The sequence below is a fragment of the Pongo pygmaeus genome, chromosome 12 (assembly GCF_028885625.2).
Source record: "Pongo pygmaeus isolate AG05252 chromosome 12, NHGRI_mPonPyg2-v2.0_pri, whole genome shotgun sequence".
NCBI classification, from domain to species: Eukaryota; Metazoa; Chordata; class Mammalia; order Primates; family Hominidae; genus Pongo; species Pongo pygmaeus.
Genome location: NC_072385.2, coordinates 24,844,356 through 24,869,077, shown reverse-complemented (window position 1 = coordinate 24,869,077; position 24,722 = coordinate 24,844,356). Strand labels below are relative to the sequence as shown.

The following is a 24,722-nucleotide window of genomic DNA, read 5'->3' as shown; positions in this document are numbered from 1 at the left end:
TTCCACTTCAGCACAGAGATACCTACCTCAGTCTTCAACTACCACATATTTCTGTAGAATGAATATATAATAGAAACATCTTAGATGCTTGTATTTTATTTTATCAGTTTATTTTAAAGCTTAATGATCAAATGATTATAAGCATAAAATGTAGGTTGTGTGCTGGCATTTGGGTATTTAAGAATTGGCTAACTTTTATGGCAAGATTTTCAGACTCTTAATCAGAGGAATACTGTGGTTCTAGTAAGTACATCTGCATTGCAGCTAGGTATTTAACAAAGTATCTTGAAACCTTTTAGTTAAGATGAGGAAATAGCCAGGCGCGGTGGCTCACGCCTGTAATCCCAGCACTTTGGGAAGCTGAGGCGGGCGGATCACTTGAGGTCAGGAGTTCGAGACCATCCTGACCAACACGGTCAAACCCGATCTCTACTAAAAATACAAAAATTAGCCACACATGGTGGCGGGTGCCTGTAGTCCCAGCTACTTGAGAGGCCGAGACAGGAGAATTGCTTGAAACCAGGAGGCGGAGGTTGCAGTGAGCCAAGATCTTGCCACTGCAGCACTCCAGCCTGGCGACAGAGCGAGACTCCAACTCAAAAAAAAAAAAAAAGGAAATAGTGAATTGAGATGATTTGATTGAGTGGATTCACAACTAATTAACTGGTCACAAATTCAACTGTTGAATAATTTTGTAAAAGAGGCCGGGTTTATGAATTGAGGTCAGTTTGAAAACAAAAAGAATGATGTCAACATTTTGTTTCTTATTTTGTGTGCTCTTTTCAACATATAGATGACAAACTTTGACATGATGTTTAGAAAACTTGTGAGTAAAAGGATAGGCGATACGAATATTTCTAAAATTCAAAATCAGAAGCTTTTAGGTTCATAAATCATATATTTTGAAAAATGAGCATGTTTGGAAAGAATTATATATACATGGTTTAAAATTCTGGCGGCTCTTAAGAATATGCTATGAAGACTCCTTTCTGTTCCCTAGTTATTTACTTTCTCCACTCCCAAAGAAACTAATGTTATTGCTTTCTTGTGTATTCTTCAGGAAATGTTGTATGCATCTCCAAGTAAACACACATACATCCCCTGTCTTTAAAAGAAGGAGGAAAACATTTGAAGATTGCATTTACTTTATTTCCATTAACTGTATCTTGGAGATATTTCCATGTCAGTATATATAAAGGGCATTCTCATTAGTTTGGATGCTTGCATATTATTCCATTGTGTGGATGTACTGTAGCTTTGGAGTTTTTAAAACCAGGGTCCTAAAACCAGGACATTGGCTTGCTTTTACTTTTTTTTTTAAATGCTACTTCAAGTAATTTAGCAATGATTAACTTGTGCCATGAATTCCTGAAAGAATTGCAGTATCAAAGTATATCTGTGCATTTATAATTTTTAGAGCTGCTGCCAAATATCTAACCCTAAAGAGGTTGTATCAAATTACATTTCCACCACCAATTAAGAAAGTGGTGATAGAATTAAAAGCCGATGCTCTAGTCACCCATATAGTTACTTTTGGCATGTTTCTAGTAAGTGGGCATTGCCTATGACTGGACATTTTCAGTGATGGACATTCCATTACTTTTCAAGATAGCCCAGTGCATCTTTAGGTGGTTTGGCTCTTGGTACTTCCTTATATAGAATAAAAATATTCTTCAAGCCTTCTACCTGTTGGTCTTGTTTCTTCTTTTGATGATTGCTTTTATAAAATAATTTTAATATTTGAAGGCAGCTGTCATGTCTTCCCTTCGCCATTCTATTCATCATGATTTTTTTGTTTTCACAGGTTATTACATTAGGATCTCTTTAATTTCCTGGTTGTCCCATTTATTCCAGTGCTATCCCATATTATCCATACTCTGAAAATGTGTTATCTACAATGTGGCATTTCCAAGTGTCATTTCACCTGTACTTTTTAAAGTAGGGTGTCATATCTACTCAGATAGGACAACATCTGCTGTTGTCCTATTTAGGCAGGGTAGAAAAGTAATGTAATTAAAATTTCCATTTCTCTGATTGTAACATGAATGTGCTTTTAGTAGAAACTAATTTCTCAGAACTGCTCTGTGTATGCTTTTTTTTTTTTTTCTTTTTTGGAGATAGGGTCTCACTCTGTCTCCCAAGCTGGAGCACAGTGGCATGATCATGGCTCACTGCAGCCTTGATCTCCTGGATTTAAGTGATCCTCCTGCCTCAGCCTCCTGAGTAGCTGGGACCACAGGTGTGTGCCACCACGCCTGGCTAATTAAAAAAAACTTTTTTTAGAGATAGGGTCTCACCGTGTTGTTCAGGCTGGTCTTGAACTCTGGGCTCAAGCGATCCCCCCACCTTGGCCTCCCAAAGTGCTGGGATTACAGGTGTGGGCCACCATGTCTGGCCGCCTTTTTTTTTTTTTTGAGATGGAGTGTCGCTCTTTCACCCAGGCTGAAGTGCAGTGGCACGGTCTTGGCTCACTACAACCTCTGCCTCCCAGGTTCAAGCTATCCTTGTGCCTCAGCCTCCCATGTAGCTGGAATTAATAGATGTGTGCCATCACGCCTGGCTCTTTGTTTTTTTTTAATTATTTTTAGTAGAGACTGGGTTTCACCATGTTGGCCAGGCTGGTGTCGAACTCCTGACCTCAAGTGATCAGCCCACCTTGGCCTCCCAGAGTGTTGGATTACAGGTGTGAGCCACCACGCCTGTACCTGGCCTGTCTTTCATAGGTTATATAAATTCCTTGGTTCCCAGTTTTTGCAGTCTTTTCCAATTCAGTTTAATTAATGGTTAACTGTTTATTCATTATCAAAAAAAGTACAGTGTAATAGATAAGACCATGTTACTATTAGAAGTATGGGTATCATCAAATTAAGATTTTTGATTCTAAAATTATTAGGTTCCAAGACCAAAGATTAAATTAATAAAAGGTGAAGCTGGACAAAATCTGCTGGAAATGATGGCCTGTGACCGACTGAGCCAATCAGGTAATAGTAATATTAAACTAATTTGATTTAAAAAGAAAAAGGAATTTCTGTTAAGGCATATCTTATGATAAAATCTTCATCTGTCCGGAGATAATTTGTCAAAATTATTTCTTTTTGCCGTATCAGTTAAGAGCAATAGGTATGGAAGAGATGCGAAGAAATAGCACATTCTTTAAAAAACATGAATATTTGATATTGTTTGTTCCTAGGTGGAGAGGATTTCTTAACTCTTTCTTTATCTGGCTGCTAGAGCCTCTATCCTGAATATTTAGTCACTTCCTGAACTAAGTATAATTATTGATTTGCCAACCATTTAACACCAGCTGATTCTAAAAACACTGCTGTGGGGATATAAAGATGAAGAAGATATGGATCTGTCTTAAAGAGCTGAGAGCATAGTGAGGAAGATAGAAGATATATACTTACCTTGTATTAGGCTCTTGGAATTTGTGGATTTTTTCCCCCATTTTTGGCTTGGGATGAATCCTAAAGGTCTGTTGCATATTACCTGTGATTTTGCTAAGATACAAACTTTAAGGTAGTTAGGTGGCCATTGAATCAAGCAGTGAACTGAAGAAACATAATGGTTTCTATAAGGAGCAGTTTTGATATAGAATTGGATGAATTTTGTAAAGAGCAAGATGTAATATTAAATCAAAGTTATTATAAGCTTTGGTATATAGTTAGGCTGTTGGCCAAAGCTCACATTGCTCTTTTATTCCATAGCCCACTTTTTTTGTGGGAGTTAGGCTTTCAATCCTTAAAGTGACTTTCTACTTTTTTCCGTTTCTCTTTTCCTTCTAACCTTGCAGGGCTCTCATAAGTGCCTTTGCATGGTCACAGTTAGATAAAAATTGCCTATATTTTTTATGTCTTTGATCTGGGCATCCCGAGGGTGCCTCTGTAAGTGTGCTGAGACACAACTGTGTAGTGGTAACCAAACCTAATTGCCCAGCAGAATTAACTCGAAGGGCGGTTTTTAAAAAAGTTCAATTGAAATAGAATTCGTATACCATACGCTTCACCCATTTAAAGTGTACAGTTTACTGGCTTTTAGTATGTTCATAGAGTATTACCATTGTCACGACAATCAGTTTTAGAAGATTTTCATCACTCCATGAGGAATTCCGTACCTATTAGCAGTTACTCCCCATTTTACTCAAACCTCTCAGCCTTGGCAACTGCCAATCTGTCTCTGTAGGTTTGCCTATTCTGAACATTTCACGTAAGTGGAATCATATAGTATGTGGTCTTTTGTGACTGGCTTCTTTCATTTAGCAAGGTTTTCAAGGGTCATCTGCGTTATAGCATGTATCAGTACTTTATCCGAGGACTATGATTTTTTGATTGCTTACTGTAAACATATGGAATAAAAATCTCTGGGAACGAGGCCTGGAAATAATTCTTTTTTTTTTTTTTTTCCTGAGACAGAGTCTCACTCTGTCGCTCAGGCTGGAGTGCAGTGGTGTGATCTTGGCTCACTGCAAGCTCTGCCTCCCGCGTTCACACCATTCTCCTCCCTCAGCCTCCCCAGTAGCTGGGACTACAGGCGCCCGCCACCATGGCCGGCTAATCTTTTTTTTTGTATTTTTAGTAGAGACGGAGTTTCACTGTGTTAGCCAGGATGGTCGCGATCTCCTGACCTCATTATCCGCCCAGCTTGGCCTCCCAAAGTGCTGGGATTACAGGCATGAGCCACCGTGCCCAGCCGGAAATAATTCTTAAAAGCTGTTTAAAGGAGGATTCTGATCAGCCAGATTTAGAAATCAGTGTATCAGATCAGAGAATAAGAGCTTGTCCCTGTTCTCCTATGGCCACTTAAATCCAGACCTTTTCATCTAAAATGCAAATATGTTTGGCATTTTTCATACACATTCCTGTCTTTTTTCCCACTTCTGCTGTCTTCTGTAGATACTGAGAATATTAAACCTGTACTCTTTTCATTTTCTACATAAGCACCCGTTTTGTTGTCCAGCTGTATTTTTTGGGTTGGAGGGTTAGGTCTGCAATAATCATGTTATTTCCCCTTTGGGTATACAAATGAGACAATGTGAGCAAATACAATCTGTATTTTTAAAGTGATGGAAATAAATTTTTTTTTCAGGGCACATGTTGCTAAACTTAAGTCGTGGCAAGCAAGATTTTTTAAAAGAGGTTGTTGAATCTTTTGCCAACAAAAGCGGGCAGTCTGCATTATATGATGCTCTGTTTTCTAGTCAGTCACCTAAGGATACATCTTTTCTTGGTAGCGATGATATTGGAAACATTGATGTACAAGAACCAGAGCTTGAAGATTTGGCTAGATATGATGTTGGTAAGTTATATGTTTCAGAGGAAACGGTCTCTGTCTTAATTCTTATAAATTGCCCATAATCTTATTACCCAAAAATAATGACTTAATATTTTCCTGTATTCCTTTCGTGTGTGGGTTGGGCTGGGGGGAGTTTGAATGTGGTGCTGTGGGGGTGGCACGTAGTTTTTGTTGTTGTTGTTGTTTTTGAGACCAAGTTTTGCTCTTGTCCTCCACGCTGGAGTTCAGTGGTGCAATCTCGGCTCACTGTAAGCTCTGCCTCCCGGGTTCAAGTGATTCTGCTGCCTCAGTCTCCCAAGTAGCGGGATTACAAGTGCCCGCCACCACGCCCGGCTCAAGTGATCCTCCCGCCTAAGCCCCCCAAAGTGTTGGGATGGGGCCCGGCACAGTGGCTCATATCTGTAATCCCAGCACTTTGGGAGGCCGAGGCGGGCAGATCACCTGAGATCAGGAGTTCGAGACCATCCTGGCCAACGTGGTGAAACCCCGTCTCTACTAAAAATACAAAAATGATCCGGGCGTGGTGGCATGTGCCTGTAGTCCCAGCTACTCGGGAGGCTGAGGCAGGAGAATCACTTCAACCCGGGAGGTGGAGGTTGCAGTGAGCCAAGATCACACCGCTGCGCTACAGCCTGGGCGACAGAGTGAGACTTAATCTCAAAAACAAAAAGTGTTGGAATTATAGGCATGAGCCACTGCATCTGGCCATATTTTTCATCTAAATGGTTGTTTATGTATGATTTATCTTGCTTCCTTCATGAATTCTCTCCCATAGTCTCTGTATTAAAACTATAAATATCACTTTTATTGGCAATATAATCTTTTTTATGAAGTAGTCATAATTTGCTTGCTACTTTCTGTTATTGGGCATCCAAGTTGTTTTCAACTTTTCCACTGTTAATAGTCATACTCTGATAAAAACTTCAACAAAAAGTGTCTTCATTGCAAGTTATTTCCATAGAGATACCTAAAAACACAATTACTGAGACAAAGGACATGAACATCTTTAAGTCTTGCAAATTGCCAAAATGACAGAAAGATTATACCTCTTTATGCTTCCAGAAGCACATAACCTTTTCTTTTCTTTTCTTTTCTTTTCTTTTGAGGCAGAGTCTCACTCTGTCGCCCAGGCTGGAGCGCAGTGGCGCAATCTCAGCTCACTGCAACTTCCGCCTGCCAGGTTCAAGCAATTGTCTTGCCTCAGCCTCCCAAGTAGCTGGGACTACAGGCACGTGACACCATGCTCGGCTAATATTTTGTATTTTTAGTAGAGACGGAGTTTCACCATGCTGGCCAGGCTGGTCTCGAACTCCTGACTGCGCATAACCTTTTCAATATTGACTTTCTTATAGAAAAACAGATTTCTTTACTGTACTGATGGATTAATTTAGTGATGTTCCATTGCTTTAATGACTTAAAGGAAAACCCATTGTTTTGGGGTTTCTTATTAGGTTAGGTGTTCTTTATTTGGCTTTTGTCAGTTGATTTTGGTTTATTGAGTTCTAGTCAGTGTCATTTTTTAAGATGGACTTAAACATTCTTCATCACTACTATTTTTATTAAAATTTCTAGAAATAATCAAGTGAGAATGCATTTAATAAGAACATGAGATTTTGCCTAAGATAGAATTCTCTCCAGCTTTGATATAGACAAGCAGTTATATAATTAAGATATATATAATGTGAATTGCTTATGTTGGCAAAACTAATGGCACAAAGAAAAATTTCAAACCTTTAAGCCAATTTTTTAATTTGATTTTAGGTGCTATTCGAGCACATAATGGTAGTCTTCAGCACCTTACTTGGCTTGGCTTACAGTGGAATTCATTGCCTGCTTTACCTGGAATCCGAAAATGGCTAAAACAGCTTTTCCATCGTTTGCCCCAGGAAACCTCAAGGCTTGAAACAAATGCACCTGAATCAATATGTATTTTAGACCTTGAAGTAAGCAAAGATTTTAACAAATTAAATATTCTGAATTTTGTTTAATTTTTTTTTTCTAACTTAACTTTTCCTTAAATAAAACAGGTATTTCTCCTTGGAGTAGTATATACCAGCCACTTACAATTAAAGGAGAAATGTAATTCTCACCACAGCTCCTATCAGCCGTTATGCCTGCCCCTTCCTGTGTGTAAACAGCTTTGTACAGAAAGACAAAAATCTTGGTGGGATGCGGTTTGTACTCTGATTCACAGAAAAGCAGTGTAAGTAGTAAAACAAAAATATTGCTGTCACTTAGTGCATAGGTTTTACCAGGGATTTAATCCTCATGTGAAGATTTAATTTGTCATGTGACCCATTAACATATATGTATGTAAGCGCTGAACTGTGTATTTAGAAAGCAATTTTAGTAAATTGAACTATTTTTTAGACCTGGAAACGCAGCAAAATTGAGACTTCTAGTTCAGCATGAAATAAACACTCTAAGAGCCCAGGAAAAACATGGCCTTCAACCTGCTCTGCTTGTACATTGGGCAAAATGCCTTCAGAAAATGGTGAGTTTTAAAGTATAAGCATTTTTAAAGAACATTACCTTAATTTTTTAAAATCATGAACTTTTCATTGAAAGTTTTTTTGTTCTGAAAACAGCAGCTTGGTCATATTATGACAGATGTGTTTTTTATTGCTGCAAAATAGTTAATGTAGTTAAATATAAGCACTTAGAGGAGCAGTACCTGGCACACAGTGAATGTTACATATTAGCTGAGCTGTTACTGTTATTCCTTAATAATTAAATTCTGATAATTATTCAGCCTGAAAAATTAAAAAAAAAATTAGCACAAGGCTTTGTAGGTGAGACCGTTATAGATCTTTCTAAATATTTAAGGTGTGTTTTGTGTCACCATTAGGTGTAGATGGTCAGCCTTTTGAACAAACTGACACTACAGAAGGGGCAGGTTTCAGCTATCTAAAAATGGTAACTGTTAAAAAGTAGTTTGGATTGCTACATTAGGGTGGTATCATTAGAAGCGTTTAAAAGTTGAGTGTAGAGGCCGGGTGCGGTGGCTCATGCCTGTAATCCCAGCATGTTAGGAGGCCGAGGTGGGCAGATCACAAGGTCAGGAGATTGAGATCATTCCTGGCTAACATGGTGAAACCCCGTCTCTACTAAAAATACAAAAAAAAAAAAAAAAAAAATTAGCCGGGCGTGGTGGCAGGCGCCTGTAGTCCCAGCTACTTGGGAGGCTGAGGCAAGAGAATGGCGTGAACCCAGGAGGCGGAGCTTGCAGTGAGCCGAGATCACGCCACTGCACTCCAGCCTGGGCTACAGAGCGAGACTCTGTCTCAAAAAGAAAAAAAAGTCAGTGTAGAATGATCACTGGTATTAAGGTGGTTTAGTTATTACAGTATTTGGAAGCTGAACAAATGACTGTTGAGGTACCATTTGGTTTTGACTTGAAATTTTAGCCAGTTCTTACAACTTGTAAATGAACTTTAGATCTAATCATGCGTGTTCCTTAAAGTTGTGTGCTTTTAACTTTCTTTTTTAGGGCAGCGATCTTAATTCTTTTTATGATCAACGAGAATACATAGGGAGAAGTGTTCATTATTGGAAGAAAGTTTTGCCATTGTTGAAGATAATAAAAAAGAAGAACAGTATTCCTGAACCTATTGATCCTCTGTTTAAACATTTTCATAGTGTAGACATTCAGGTAACAGAGTTCCTTTATGAATTAAGCTATAAACTGCTTAAATTAATTGCCTTGTTATTTAATGGTAATCTTGTTTTCTAAATTCACTAGCTCTCACAAATAAGATATGACAGAGAAGAGTAATGAGATGTTTGTCTCTTAAGATCACATAAAATCTTTGGAAAATCATTTGGGTTTTATATTCTGAGTATAAACAATTTGACTAAAAACTATTCTGTGTGTTTAGGCATCAGAAATTGTTGAATATGAAGAAGACGCACACATAACTTTTGCTATATTGGATGCAGTAAACGGAAATATAGAAGATGCTATGACTGCTTTTGAATCTATAAAAAGCGTTGTTTCTTATTGGAATCTCACACTGGTAAGTAGATGTGGTACTTGAGCTACAAGTTTTATTTATTTATTTATTTATTTTTAAAAGATGGGGTTTCTCTGTTGGCCAGGCTAGAGTGCAGTGGCACAATGTTGGCTCACTGCAACCTCTGCTTCCCAGGCTCAAGCGATTCTTGTGCCTCAGCTCCCGAGTAGCTGGGATTACAGGCATGAGCCACTATGCCTGGCCAAGCTAAAAGTTTTTTGTTTTAAAAACCTAATGATTTCATAAAAGCACTATTTGTATAGATTTTTCACAGGAAGGCAGAAGACATTGAAAATGATGCCCTGTCTCCTGAAGAACAAGAAGAATGCAAAAATTATCTGAGAAAGACCAGGGACTACCTAATAAAGATTTTAGATGACAGTGATTCAAATCTTTCAGTGGTCAAGAAAGTAAGTAGCAGGTTGTTGTATGTACGTTCTTACTGATAACCCACTAGTCAATGTTTTTGCGTTGGTCTTATATTTTGGTAATTTCAAAAATACTCAGTAATATGTTGTTACTAATGCACAGAAGGGATGTGTGTGTCTAAATGCTTATATTTGCTTGCTTTGTCTTAGGTTTGGTGTGTCTTTTTAAACTTGGGAATCTAGGTATATGCTCTTAAAAAGTACTTCTTGGGGAATTAGAAAAGATTTCTAAGATAAGACATTGATTTTGTTATCTTAGCAGTGTAATCAAAACAAATATAGCCTCAGGACTGATTCTTAATGAACTTTGCTGAAATTGAAAGTTGTTGCTGACAAGAGCATTTCTTCTCATCCTCATCAGCCATTATGAACGCCCTTGTTTTCTTGCTGTCAGCTGTTTGAGATTGTCATGATGATGTTAAATTATGTTCAGTCTTCTGAGTGTTTTGTTGATTAATTTGTGTTACTACTCTTTTATTAGGATTTATGTTGTCTGGTGTATTGTAGCATCTGTATTTCTGTCACCATTGAAAATCAGTTAGAAAACATCAGTAACTTATTTTGTTCACTTGGAAAAGCTTTCCAAGTTAACATTCCTCTACAATTATCATGGTTAACAGAAGTAATAGAAAGAGCATGGACTTTAGACTCAGAAGATGTTAGATTGTACAACACTTTTCTGTGTTCATGAAGAAAAAAATTATAGAATAAAGACAAAAAAATATAATAATACAAAACAACAGAAAAAGAAAAAAGATAATTAAAAAACACTTTCACGTGTATTATTATTTAAAGTGTAAAGTGCTTATTAAAGTGACAAAAATGTAAATAAGATAAAATACATCATTTTAGAGTTTTTACTTTTGGAATTTTTTGCAAACGAAAGCCCTTAATTAATGTCTTTTTAGTTGCCTGTGCCCCTGGAGTCTGTAAAAGAGATGCTTAATTCAGTCATGCAGGAACTTGAAGACTATAGTGAAGGAGGTCCTCTTTATAAAAATGGTTCTTTGCGAAATGTAGATTCAGAAATAAAACATTCTACACCATCTCCTACCAAATATTCACTATCACCAAGTAAAAGTTACAAGGTAAACAGGAAAGAATGGAATCATTTCATTGTGAAATTGTTTCTGTTCTAAGTGTTTTAAATGCTGTTTTGTTATTTTTATTTTTTTTTAGTATTCTCCCAAAACACCACCTCGATGGGCAGAAGATCAGAATTCTTTACTGAAAATGATTTGCCAACAACTAAAGGCCATTAAGGTAAGTCACTTAATTTCTCTAGCTGTACTTTTTATTCCAAGATTCCTTCCCTGGCCACTCTCTCACTTTTTTTCTGAAGCTGGTGAAAATGTTCCCCTGCCATCCAAATAGTATGGCAAGGGGACATTTTGGTCTTTTTGTTTTTTTAAAGACAGGGTCTTCTTCTGTTGTGCAGGCTGGAGTACAGTGGTATGATCACAGCTTACTGTGGCTTCGACCTCCTAGCTCAAGAGAGCCTCTTGGCTCAGCCTGCCACGAAGCCAGGACTACAGACAGTCACACGCCACCAGGCCCAGCTAATTGTTGTATTTTTTGTAGAGACGGGATTTTGCCATGTTGCCGAGGGTGGCCTTGAACTCCTGGCTCAAACAGTCCTCCTGCTTCAGCCTCCCAAAGTGCTGGGATTGCAGGCGTGAGCCACTGTGCCCAGCCTACATACCTCGGTCTTGACCCTTTACCATATTTTGTTTTGTTTTGTTTTGAGATGGAGTCTCACTCTGTTGCCCAATCTGGAGTGCAATGGTGCAATCTTGGCTCACTGCAAGCTCCACCTCCCAGGTTCAAGCGACTCTCCTGCCTCAGCCTCCAGAGTAGCTGGGATTACAGGCACCCGCCACCACGCCCAGCTAATTTTTGTATTTTTAGTAGACACAGAGTTTCACCATGTTGGCCAGGCTGGTTTTGAACTTCTGACCTCAGGTGATCTGCCTGCTTTGGCCTCCCAAAGTGCTGGGATTACAGGTGTAAGCCACCACGCCCAACCCTTTACCATATTTTTGAAAGTACTTTATGTGTCTCTCTCCTCATCTTCCACAAAATTTGAGACCTTCAAAGGTAGAAACTGTTTTATTTAAAATATAAGAGTTCCTGGCACAGAGAAGTTTCCTGAGTGATCGAACTGCTACACTGTACTAATCATACTCTGGTCTATGAGTTCATTCCCAGATTAGCTGTGGATTACATGTGTTTCAAATGTATAGCTAGGAATTGAAAAGCGGTCTGAGCTTCAAAAAGTCCTAGTATATTTTAATACTTCCATATGAATTTGACTTAATTATGTAAGGAAATAGTTATGTATATATATCTTATTTTAACAATAGGGTTCAAAGGAGCTTGACTTTTTTGGAATTGGAAATAAAAGTAGGTTCTTTCATGCTTATCAGGCAAGAACTAAATTACTCATACTGCTAAAGTTACATCAAAGATATGCTGATGTGTGGCGATTATTACAGTGTGATCAGCAGTATTTGCAACTTAAGAGAATACTATTTGGTGGGGAAGACATTTTTGAATTTGCACAAAAATTTTGAATGTTAATTCTGTGTAGTCGTGGCCTATGACAATTACATACAATTTTGACTTAACATTCAGGTTTCAGGCTCCCAGCATTGTATTCTGTGGAAGTATAGTGGAGCACTAGTCCATGAGCTTGAAAAGCTTGGTACTAGTACTGACTCTGCCATTAATTAATGATCTTGGGCCAGTCACTTCGTTTGTGATTGTTTGGCTTCTTATCTTTAAAAACGAGAGAATTATTGAAGCCAGTTCTCATCACATTGAATGTTAAAAATTACAGTTACAGCAGTGATTGCAAATTCAAAGCTCTGGTGCGGATACCAACAGTGACCATAAAGTTTTCTAGGTGATTCCACTAGTTTCTTATTTCTTGGATGTGTATGTGTAGCATCTGGACTAGGCACTGTAGATGGATGAGTGGGGGAAATTTTATTTAGCTTGAAAATTGAGATGGTTTTGGACCTCATGGTTAGGTCTTTCTGGGAAATTTTTATTGAAACACTTGTGGAAAAAGAAAGCCGACATGCTAGATCTGTCCCTGACCTCACTTGTTAGAAGTGGTCGGATTCCTGGGCTGATACAGAGAAGTTTGAAACTTTTCAAAATTTACCTGTTTTCTGATACCACTACAATTTCTTTGGAAAAACAATTTCCTGTTAAGTGTCTGTTTTGTAAGGGGACATTTTGTAGGTTCTAGGGTTGGGTATGGTGCTGTCATTTAGTTTTCTTCAGCAGAGATCAGGTAGCCACATAGCTACACTAGACGGCATTGTATCTATCTGCCGTCTTGTCAAGGCAGCAGAGTTGGGTTAAGAAACCATTTTTGGAGTCAGATCTGGTTCAAATTCCAGCTGTTATTCCCTGCATCCCTTTCTCTCATTTTAAGATAGGAGCTAATATTGTTTACCTAACAGTGTAGATAGTATAAAAATTAAGAGTTTAAGTGCGTTGGACATATTATTATATACATAATAAATTTCTCTGCAGCTACTACTTTTTTCCCTTTCCTGGTGGAGCATTTGAACATCACCTTGAGAATGAGTTGTATTTTGTTTCAGCACGGGGTTAAGTGAAAAGCTAATTTGGGGAGGTGATTTGGAATGTCAGGTAGTCCAGATTGCAGTGTAGAAAGAACACACTGAAAGGATGGTCCGTGTAATGTTAGAGGACTGTGAAAGTTGGGGAAAGAAATTTAGTTTCTAGGTACTTGTTTTTTTGAGCAGGGAATTGTCTTGGCTGGAGGTGAACATCAGAAAGGTTAATGTAGGCAAGTGTAGAATGGAAATGAAGGTGTGATCATTTAGGAGGTTATTTGTTTAGGTGAGAGAGTTAATGAATTAGGTTTTGTATTAACGAATGAAAATGGGAGAAGATAAATTTTTAACAAATTAAGAATCATATTTTAAAATCAGCACCAGGTACCTAGAACTCATTGGCAAATAGAAACTTTCAAAAGATATAATCAGGTCCGGGCGTGGTGGGTCACACCTATAATCCCAGCACTTTGGGAGGCTGAGGTTGTGGATCACTTGAGGTCAGGAGTTCAAGACTAGCCTGGCAAACATGGTGAAACCCCATCTCTACTATTATACAAAAAATTAGCCGGGCGTGCTGGCTGACGCCTGTAATCCCAGCTACTCGGGAGGCTGAGGTGGGAGAATTGCTTGAGCCCAGGAGGTGGAGGTTGCGGTGAGCCAAGATTGTGCCATTGCACTCCAGCCTGGACGACAGATCGAGACACCATCTCAAAAAAAAAAAAAAAAAAAAAATCAGTTATTTAAATTTAAAAGAGTAAGCTTTCCCAGCACTGTTTCTGGCATGATATAATTAACTGTTTAAAATTATTTGATTTTTTTTTTTTCTTCCAATAGAAAGAAATGCAGGAGTTGAAACTAAATAGCAGTAACTCAGCATCCCTTCATCGTTGGCCCACAGAGAATTATGGACCAGACTCAGTGCTTGATGGATATCAGGGGTCACAGACATTTCATGGGGCTCCACTAACAGGTGAGCTGGCAAGTGGATAATTGCATATTTTAGTAAAACTACTTTACTTCCCTCTTTTAAGTAGATAACTTGTGAAATCACCTTGTTTATATATGTTTGTTAATATACATGTCAACGTCTGTTTATATGTTACTTCAAAAGCTGTATTTGGTGTTAACGGAGATTTTTATAACCCCAAGCAGAAAAAACGAGCTGTATGTGATCACGTGTCTATAAAGGCTTAAAGAACACTTAATCCACACCTCAGATGAGCTGAGATGAGATTATTCCTTAAATTGAAAAATGTTAATGAATAGAGTTATGCACTAAGAAATGCTTAATTAAGAACCTACACCTCTGGGGAATTATTTTGATGATAATGATGAGAGGCAGGACATTATATAGGAAATCTTACTTAATTTGAAATATTATGGTTATATAAAGAAAGGAGTTTGGACCTGAATCATACTGGGTTTTTAAGTTCTGCTCTATCACTTACTATAATAGCTGTGTAAGTTAACCTGTCTCAAATGTGGAGATAATGCTTGCCTTACATAATTACTATGAGCATTTGTGTATGTGCAGGTGGGCGTGGGTGTGTATCAGACATTTATTAGAGTATACAGTAAACAGTTAATGAACTAAGGTTACTAATAGTGTTTACTGTGGGTTGGCTATGTGCAAAAGTGCTTTGTGAATGTAATTTTATTTAATTACAGTAACTTAGAATGGCCGGTACCATTATTAATCCCTTTTTTATAAATAAAGAAATGGGATCAAGAAAGGTTAGGTAACTTACTCATTATTATACAGCTAGTTATTGATAGAGCCAAGATTCACACTCCAGTGGTGTAACTCCAAAGCACTTGCCAGTATAATACATTGCTTCCAGGCAGCCAGAAATAACAAAATTGTTCCTTTTACGTACGACAGACTTCTGAAATGGTAGTAGTAGTGCCCTTTTTTTTTTCTCTTTTTAGCCCAGGAAAGATTTAGAATAAAATCTAGTTTAGATTAGCACATTTGTGTGATGGTTCATATAGTTAAGGCAACCCCACTAGCCTTTTGTGATAGTATCTTCTCAACACAAGCAAAATAACAGAAAATCTTTGTGAAGTCAAGCTTATTAAATGTCATAAGTCATAGATAAGTATATGAAATGTCTAACGTTCAAACCTTGTTTACTTAAAACCTTAGACATCATATAGGTCCTTGTAAGAGGATAAACGAACTGGCTAGCCTTTTCTGGGGCTTTTTTAGTGATGTGTGCAGTCAGTTATTTGGTGCCTTGTGGGTCATGTTTCCATTTCTTCTGTGTACAGGCATAAAAGGTCTTCTGTTCTTATACAAGCATGTAAATACAACATTCCCATTGTCTCATTTTATTCTTGCAATGACCCTATGAAATGTGTAGAAGCAGCACATCCTCATTTTACAATTGAGAAATATGGAGACTCCAAATGGATTATTTACAGGTTCACAAAACAGCTTTGTGGCACTGAAAGGGCGAGAGCCAAGATCTCCTGATTTCTGTTCCTGTGTTCATAGATTCTTTTTCCTTAATAAAAGTAAACATATATCAAGATGGTCCTTGTTTTTTTTAAAGTAAGATGATTAAAATTAAAGATTAATGAGCTCATAGGAGATACTCAGAAGTACTGAACAGGGTGAAGAAAACTAAAAACTAACCACCTTATTAACATTTCTTATATTTGAGAGCATTTCCTTCTGGTTCTTTCTCTATACATATAGTATTTTTTATGAGATTGTTACCATGTTATTATGTTGTGTGTAGATGAGCTAGCCTGTTTTTTAAATGTTACTTTAGTTCTGAGCATTTTTAAACTTAAATGTTTTTTGAATATTAATGAGTTCATGGTATCCCATCACATGGAAGTACTGTAAATTCTGTTCCTTTATTTATGTTGTTTCTGGTTTATGCCATTACAAATTCTAGGACACTGTCCTAGTTTTGTAGGGTATTCAAAATATTCAGTTTGTGCTCTTACCACTAGTATCTGATAGTGCCATCTTCGCACTTTTGCTAATGCTGACTTACTAGTTTATAAAATCCTTTGCCAATTTGTAGGAACAAAAGTAATATCAATTTTTAAGGTTTTTTAATACTAGTCATGCTCAACAATTCATGCAAATGGCTGTTGGTAGTTTTGCCATCTTCAACGTGGGTACCTTCCAGTTGTTTGGTTTCTTGGTAAAACTCACACAAAACAGTTGGAGAAGAATTTGTATATCAACATGAATGTTAATGTGATTTTTTAAAAGCCAGCGAACACATTTGTGTTCCTTGTGAGCTCCTTTGCATGAATTTGTCAGGTAATTTTTTTGACCTGAACATTCTCATAATAGCTTCAGTTTGCACAATGCAACCTCGTCATTTTGCGGATTTTCAAGGCTCACTTCAAAAACATGTTCCTTGAGGCCTATTATATTTCTTTCCTAAATTGTCTATTCATATGGTGCTTTTAAAAATTAGATTACTTTTAGTAGATTTATTAGAGCTCTTTAGTTTTTTTCCGCACAGTTTAGAGTCAGTAGTCAATTAAAGTCCCTACTTAAACTTCAGACTAAGATTTTTTTTTTAATTTAAAATTATATTTTTTCTTTTTGCTTTCATGTAGACAGATATCTTGCAAGACTTGAAGATTCTTGGGCCATTTCTGTCAGGTTGTTCTGTGTTCTGTGCCTGCTTCCTCCCCATAGTAATTTCAAAATAGCTATCCTCACCTCTGTTAGGTTTCCAAAATCAAACTTGGGCTTCTGGCTAGCCTTTTCTCGGTCTTGATTTTTCAGTGCTTTCCAGAGGCAATTGTTTGGAACCTCTTGGCACAGTTTCTGTTTCTTCTTCCATGTAGAGGCATAAAAGGTCTTTTGGTTGTTTTCTGGTAAAACTATCATAAAACAGTTCAAGCAAATGACTATTGGTAGTTTTGCCGTTAACATGGGTGCCTTCTAGTCGTTTTGTTTCCTGGTAAAACACACAAAACAGAGGGAGCAGATAGTTTGTACATCAGCATGAGTGTTGATGTGCTTTTTATTTTAAGCCAGGGAACACATTTTATGTTGTTTATGACATCCTTTCCATGAATTTGTCAGGTGATTTTTGAGCTGAACATTCTCAGTAATAGCTTTAGTTTACAAAATACAACCTAGTCTTTCTGCAGATTTTCTAGGCCCACTTCAAATGCATTGACCATCAGATGGCATCTTGGTTCCTTACGTCCTTTCTGTGACTGAATGTCCATAATTCCACATCATACTGATCTTTCTTAGAAAAGGCAACAGTTACTTTCTTCTTTATTCCTTTTTTAATGCTTGTGAGGTAGTTGTTCTTGTTGATCACAGTGATGCTATTCTCTTATTCTTCATGTCATATTTAGCAATTTTTTTCTAGTTTGTCATTTGATAATCTTGATTGGTGTATTTTGATGTACAGAAATTTAAAATTTATGTAGTTAAATCTTTCTTTAATTTCTATTGCTTTTGTATTTATAGCTCTTGCCTAGATAGTCTTAACTGTAGTATAGACTTTAACAGTGTTTTCTTTATTTTCTTTTTTTTTTTTTTAGCTGCAACTACTGGCCCTTCAGTATGTTATAGTCAGTCACCAGCATATAATTCCCTGTATCTTCTCAGACCAGCAGCTAATGTTACTCCCACAAAGGTAACAAAGGAATAATTTATACGTTTATAATTATTTCCTTTTTAAATTGTTTAGGGTTCCTTCAAATAAATTCAAGAGAGCAGTAGTTCAGTATTAAAACTTTTATGTCCCTTAAAATGTAGATATTTTAAATTTATCTCCAAATACAGAAATTATACTTCTTAGTCACCTTATTTTTGTGTTACAATAAGTGTGAATATGTAGAATATTTTAAAAATGGGCGTGGTGGTGGTGGATCCTTCGTCATTCTGTTTTAACAGAAATAGAACTGTAATGCCCTTGCTGACCCACTATGTGGTAAGTACTTTCAGGCCTGATACAGCTATATGTATAACAATTGATTGAAGACTCAATATTACAGTGGTAGTTGAATGTGACAGCTTTGAGGACAGAGTGTTGGGGTGCATTTAGACCCTTGCTCTTCTGCTTATTTTGACCACAGGCAAGTTTCTTAACCTCTCAATGCATCAGTTGCCTCATATGTAAAATGATGATAATAATACCTTAATTCATAGGGTTTTTGGGGATATTAAAATGAGATAATAATGTAAAGTGCTTAGAACAGTGCCCAGCTGGCACATTAATAAATGCTCAATGAATGTTATCATCATCATCATCATCATCATTATTAACATCATTTGATAAATTGTTTAGGAATGAAGAAGGTATTTATTTTATGACTTTAGCTGTAGATTTTAAGATGCTATAATTAATTTTCATTATATGCCAAGTATATATGCAAGTATCTTTGTAGTAATGTGGTTTTCTCTTAACCTACTTATGCCTAGTGCTCCATTATTGGAACACTAAGCTTATGGGAGTTATTTATATCCTACTGCTCAAGGTCATTGCCAAGGTCTGATTTTTCACACAGAAAATTTGCAGCCTCTGGCATAAACGGGTTAATGATGTGTACTACATCCCCTAATGAGATCTTCTTCACTTCATATTCATGTTTGAAGTTTGTGAGAATTGGTTTGCATTTAGTTATCTGTAGTTTTGTAGACAATCTACAAAATGTTTTAACTTTCTGTCTTTTAGGGCCCAGTCTATGGCATGAATAGGCTTCCACCCCAACAGCATATTTATGCCTATCCACAACAGATGCACACACCGCCAGTGGAAAGCTCATCTGCTTGTATGTTCTCTCAGGAGATGTATGGTCCTCCTGCATTGCGTTTTGAGTCTCCTGCAACAGGAATTCTATCGCCCAGGGGTGATGATTCCTTTAATTACAATGTTCAACAGACAAGCACAAATCCACCTTTGCCAGAACCAGGATATTTCACAAAACCTCCAGTTGCAGCTCGTGCTTCAAGATCTGCAGAATCTAAGGCTATAGAATTTGGGAAAACTAATTTTGTTCAGCCCATGCCGGGTGAAGGAATAAGGCCATCTTTGCCAACACCAGCACACACAACACAGCCAGCTCCTTTTAAATTTAACTCAAATTTCAAATCAAATGATGGTGACTTCACGTTTTCCTCACCACAGGTTGTGACACAGCCCCCTCCTGCAGCTTACTGTAACAGTGAAAGCCTTTTAGGTCTCCTGACTTCAGATAAACCCTTGCAAGGAGATGGCTATAGTGGACCCAAACCAATTCCTGGTGGTCAAACCATTGGGCCTCGAAATACATTCAATTTTGGAAGCAAAAATGTGTCTGGAATTTCATTTACAGAAAACATGGGGTCGAGTCAGCAAAAGAATTCTGGTTTTCAGCGAAGTGATGATATGTTTACTTTCCATGGTCCAGGGAAATCAGTATTTGGAACACCCACTTTAGAGACAGCAAACAAGAATCAGGAGACAGATGGAGGAAGTGCCCATGGGGATGATGATGATGACGGTCCTCACTTTGAGCCTGTAGTACCTCTTCCGGATAAGGTTGAAGTAAAAACTGGTGAGGAAGATGAAGAAGAATTCTTTTGCAACCGCGCAAAATTGTTTCGTTTTGATGTAGAATCCAAAGGATGGAAAGAACGTGGGATTGGCAATGTAAAAATACTGAGGCATAAAACATCTGGTAAAATTCGCCTTCTAATGAGACGAGAGCAAGTATTGAAAATCTGTGCAAATCATTACATCAGTCCAGATATGAAATTGACACCAAATGCTGGATCAGACAGATCTTTTGTATGGCATGCCCTTGATTATGCAGATGAGTTGCCAAAACCAGAACAACTTGCTATTAGGTTCAAAACTCCTGAGGAAGCAGCATTTTTTAAGTGCAAGTTTGAAGAAGCCCAGAGCATTTTAAAAGCCCCAGGAACAAATGTAGCCACAGCATCAAATCAGGCTGTCAGAATTGTAAAAGAACCCACAAGTCATGATAACAAGATAAGCAAGGCTCCAAAGAGGGGATTTGAAGGAATGTTCATCAGGAAAGGACAGTGGGACTGTAGTGTTTGCTGTGTACAAAATGAGAGTTCTTTCTTAAAATGTGTGGCTTGTGATGCCTCTAAACCCACTTATAAACCTATTGCAGAAGCTCCTTCAGCTTTCACATTGGGCTCAGAAATGAAGTTGCATGACTCTTCTGGAAGTCAGGTGGGAACAGGATTTAAAAGTAATTTCTCAGAAAAAGCTTTTAAGTTTGGCAATACAGAGCAAGGATTCAAATTTGGGCATGTGGATCAAGAAAATTCACCTTCATGTATGTTTCAGGGTTCTTCTAATACAGAATTTAAGTCAACCAAAGAAGGATTTTCCATCCCTGTGTCTGCTGATGGATTTAAGTTTGGCATTTCGGAACCAGGAAATGAAGAAAAGAAAAGTGAAAAGCCTCTTGGAAATGATACTGGCTTCCAGGCTCAGGATATTAGTAGCCAGAAGAATGGTCGTGTTGTGATTGTTGGCCAAACAAGTAGCACGTTTACATTTGCAGATCTTGCAAAATCAACTTCCGGAGAAGGATTTCAGTTTGGCAAAAAAGAGCCCAATTTCAAGGGATTTTCAGGTGCTGGAGAAAAATTATTCTCATCACAATGCGGTAAAATGGCCAATAAAGCAAACACTTCTGGTGATTTTGAGAAAGATGATGATGCCTATAAGACTGAGGACAGCGATGACATCCATTTTGAACCAGTAGTTCAAATGCCTGAAAAAGTAGAACTTGTAACAGGAGAAGAAGATGAAAAAGTTCTGTATTCACAGCGGGTAAAACTATTTAGATTTGATGCTGAGATAAGTCAGTGGAAAGAAAGGGGCTTGGGGAACTTAAAAATTCTCAAAAATGAGGTCAATGGCAAACTAAGAATGCTGATGCGAAGAGAACAAGTACTAAAAGTGTGTGCTAATCATTGGATAACGACTACAATGAACCTGAAGCCTCTCTCTGGATCAGATAGAGCATGGATCTGGTTAGCCATTGATTTCTCTGGTGGTGATGCCAAACTAGAGCAGTTGGCAGCAAAATTTAAAACACCAGAGCTGGCTGAAGAATTCAAGCAGAGATTTGAGGAATGCCAGCGGCTTCTGTTAGACGTACCACTTCAAACTCCCCATAAATTTGTAGATACTGGCAGAGCTGCCAAGTTAATACAGAGAGCTGAAGAAATGAAGAGTGGACTGAAAGATATCAAAACATTTTTGACAAATGATCAAACAAAAGTCACTGAGGAAGAGGATAAGAGTTCAGATACAGATGCAACCAGTGCCTCAGACACAACAATAAAACCCAATCCTGAAAACACTGGGCCCACATTAGAATGGGATAACTACGATTTAAGGGAAGATGCTTTGGATGATAGTGTTAGTAGTAGCTCAGTACATGCTTCTGCATTGGCAGGTAGCCCTGTGAGAAAAAATCTTTTCCGCTCTGGTGAGTCAACAACAGGATTTAACTTGAGTTTGAAATCTGCTTTGAGTCCATCTAAGTCTCCTGCCAAGTTGAATCAGAGTGGGACTTCAGTTGGCACTGATGAAGAATCTGATGTTACTCAAGAAGAAGAGAGAGATGGACAGTACTTTGAACCTGTTGTTCCTTTACCTGATCTAGTTGAAGTATCCAGTGGTGAGGAAAATGAACAAGTTGTTTTTAGTCACAGGGCAAAACTCTACAGATATGATAAAGATGTTGGTCAATGGAAAGAAAAGGGCATTGGTGATATAAAGATTTTACAGAATTATGATAATAAGCAAGTTCGTATAGTGATGAGAAGGGACCAAGTATTAAAACTTTGTGCCAATCACAGAATAACTCCAGACATGACTTTGCAGAATATGAAAGGAACAGAAAGAGTATGGGTGTGGACTGCATGTGATTTTGCAGATGGAGAAAGAAAAGTCGAGCATTTAGCTGTTTGTTTTAAACTACAGGATGTTGCAGACTCGTTTAAGAAAATTTTTGAGGGGGGAGGGGGGAGGGATAGCATTGGGAGATATACCTAATGCTAGATGACGAGCTGGTGGGTGCAGTGCACCAGCATGGCACATGTATACATACGTAACTTACCTGCACATTGCACACATATACCATAAAAGCAAACGTATAATAATAATTTTTTTAAAAAAAGGGTAATTAAATTAGAATAAATAAAATAAGAATATGTTCTTTATGGAAAGCTTAAAAAAAAAAATTTTTTTTTGATGAAGCAAAAACAGCCTAGGAAAAAGATTCTTTGATAACACGTCATGTTTCTCGGTCAAGCACTCCCAGAGAGTCACCATGTGGCAAAATTGCTGTAGCTGTATTAGAAGAAACCACAAGAGAGAGGACAGATGTTATTCAGGGTGATGATGTAGCAGATGCAGCTTCAGAAGTTGAAGTGTCTAGCACATCTGAAACAACAACAAAAGCAGTGGTTTCTCCTGGATTTAGTTTTAATGCACCTTTGAAAAGTAACAATAGTGAAACTAGTTCAGTATCCCAGAGTGGATCTGAAAGCAAAGTGGAACCTAACAAATGTGAACTGTCAAAGAACTCTGATATGGAACAGTCTTCAGATAGCAAAGTCAAAAATCTCTTTGCTTCCTTTCCAACGGAAGAATCTTCAATCAACTACACATTTAAAACACCAGAAAAGGGTAAGTACTTTGTTGTTAAGCACAGTTTTTCTTTCTTTTAATGTTTAGCTTGATGCAGACTCTTTGTAGGATACTAATGTTGGGATATAAATGATGCTTTGTGAACACCCCCAAAATATTTGAGCAATTTTTTTTTCTCCCTTAATAAGTTCACTGTGAGGTTTCAAAGAGCAAGAGAACTTAGTTTAAGACATTTCAGTAACTGGAAGATACTTCTATCATGCTAGGGCAGAGCAAAAGAACTCAGTACAGTATACGGACTCATGCTTGAATCATGCGCATTAACGTGAGTCTTTTTTTAAAGTGTTCATTTTCATTTGTTCAGTTTCTTTTGTCACTCAGAAAACATGATATTGAGGCTGGGCACGGTGGATCACTCCTAGAATGCCAGCACTTTGGGAGGTTGAGGTGGGCAGATCACTTGAGCTCAGGAGTTCGAGACCAGCCTGGCCAACATGGTGAAACCCTGTTTCTACTGAAAATACAAAAATGAGCTGGGCATGATGGTGCGTGCCTATAATTAGCAGCTACTCAGGAGGCTGAAGCAGGAGGATCGCTTGAGCATAGGAGATGGAGGTAGCAGGGAGCTGAAATCATGCCACTGCACTCCAGCCTGACTGAGTGACTGAGTGAGACTTTGTCTCCAAAAAAAAAAAAAAAAGAACATGATATTGAGATGTTCTCAAGTTGTATGTCAGTCTTGCTCATTTATTAAATGAGCAAAGAATGAAACTACAGGGATAAATGAATATGTAAGACAATCAGATTGGTGGTATAAATTGAGGGATTCTGGCTTTTTATGTTTTAAAAGCATATTCATTTTGTTTCCCAAAATGTTAAAAAATATTCTTTATTTTCTAGGATTTAATTTTAGCCTTTTTAAATCTAATCCCATGGCCTTTTGGACTAGCACCCCTTCCTCACAGCCTGAGAGCAAAGGTATAGAATTAGCATTCTCAGTATGAGATAACAGCAGTTTTTAGCAGCTGGTAGCTCTTAGCAAAGTATTAATAACTGTGGCTGTATGAAATTAAGTACTTACCACTACAACATGCATGTTAAAGAATGCCAGTTTAAGCAAAGTACCTTTTGACTGGTGGCATGACACCCTTGTTGGTTTGTTTTTTTAAAATGTACTGGGATGCTGATTTGTAATGTACTTCATTGCTCTGTTATTTCAGGTCTGCTCAGTGAAGACCTATGTTTTATCTAATGTTTATCTTTAGCCACTAACGTCTGCCAGTATTCAAATGTAGTGGCAACGGCATGTATACAATATGGAAGAGTGTCCCTGTAGGGCTGTTCTTTTGTGCATGGTTTAGAAAAATGTTGTATTTGAAAATGGACCCCATTTTTAACAGCCAGCATTCTACAGCTTGCATATTATATATGTTGCACAGATCATTTTTAGAAGTGTGGCTACTAGAGTGGAAGAAGAAGTGGGATCTGTTGAAGGCCTTCAAGAACAGGTTAGGGAAGTGAAATCACACCATTAGTGACCAGTAACACATCTTAGCCATGCCAAACAAGTACAATGATAAAGTAACAATCTCTGAATTTTTTTTTTTAAGTATACCGGTTTTATTACTAGCTAAGGTAGCTCTTAATCTTTTATTTTTAAAGATACGGTCTTTGAGAAATGTGAAAAGTGTTAACTTAAAAGTGGATGTATACTTGCGTATAGTTTCTGTGAGCTCTAGGTTAGGAATCCCTGACCTAAGAACGAATGTGCCT

General features: G+C 37.7%; 1 protein-coding gene across 5 annotated transcripts in view; it reads left to right on the top strand.

Moving 5' to 3' along the window:
- Positions 1-24,382, top strand: part of LOC129030767 (E3 SUMO-protein ligase RanBP2-like) — a 47,220-nt gene extending 22,838 nt beyond the window's left edge. For 2 of the 5 annotated variants that reach the window (XM_063649054.1, XM_054476409.2), the window contains exons 8-21: positions 2,894-2,981; positions 5,086-5,295; positions 7,054-7,235; positions 7,320-7,495; positions 7,663-7,786; positions 8,783-8,944; positions 9,171-9,308; positions 9,569-9,715; positions 10,642-10,821; positions 10,913-10,996; positions 14,164-14,299; positions 17,866-17,960; positions 19,002-22,988; positions 23,850-24,382. In XM_063649054.1, the coding sequence (XP_063505124.1) occupies positions 2,894-2,981; positions 5,086-5,295; positions 7,054-7,235; positions 7,320-7,495; positions 7,663-7,786; positions 8,783-8,944; positions 9,171-9,308; positions 9,569-9,715; positions 10,642-10,821; positions 10,913-10,996; positions 14,164-14,299; positions 17,866-17,960; positions 19,002-22,352 (5,073 nt within the window). In that variant the 3' untranslated portion in view covers positions 22,353-22,988; positions 23,850-24,382. Of the gene's footprint in view, positions 1-2,893; positions 2,982-5,085; positions 5,296-7,053; positions 7,236-7,319; positions 7,496-7,662; positions 7,787-8,782; positions 8,945-9,170; positions 9,309-9,568; positions 9,716-10,641; positions 10,822-10,912; positions 10,997-14,163; positions 14,300-15,692; positions 15,858-17,865; positions 17,961-19,001; positions 22,989-23,849 lie in introns of those variants that run through there. The other 3 variants (XM_063649055.1, XM_063649056.1, XM_054476411.2) reach the window with 2 other exon arrangements.
- The last annotated feature ends 340 nt before the right edge of the window (positions 24,383-24,722 follow it).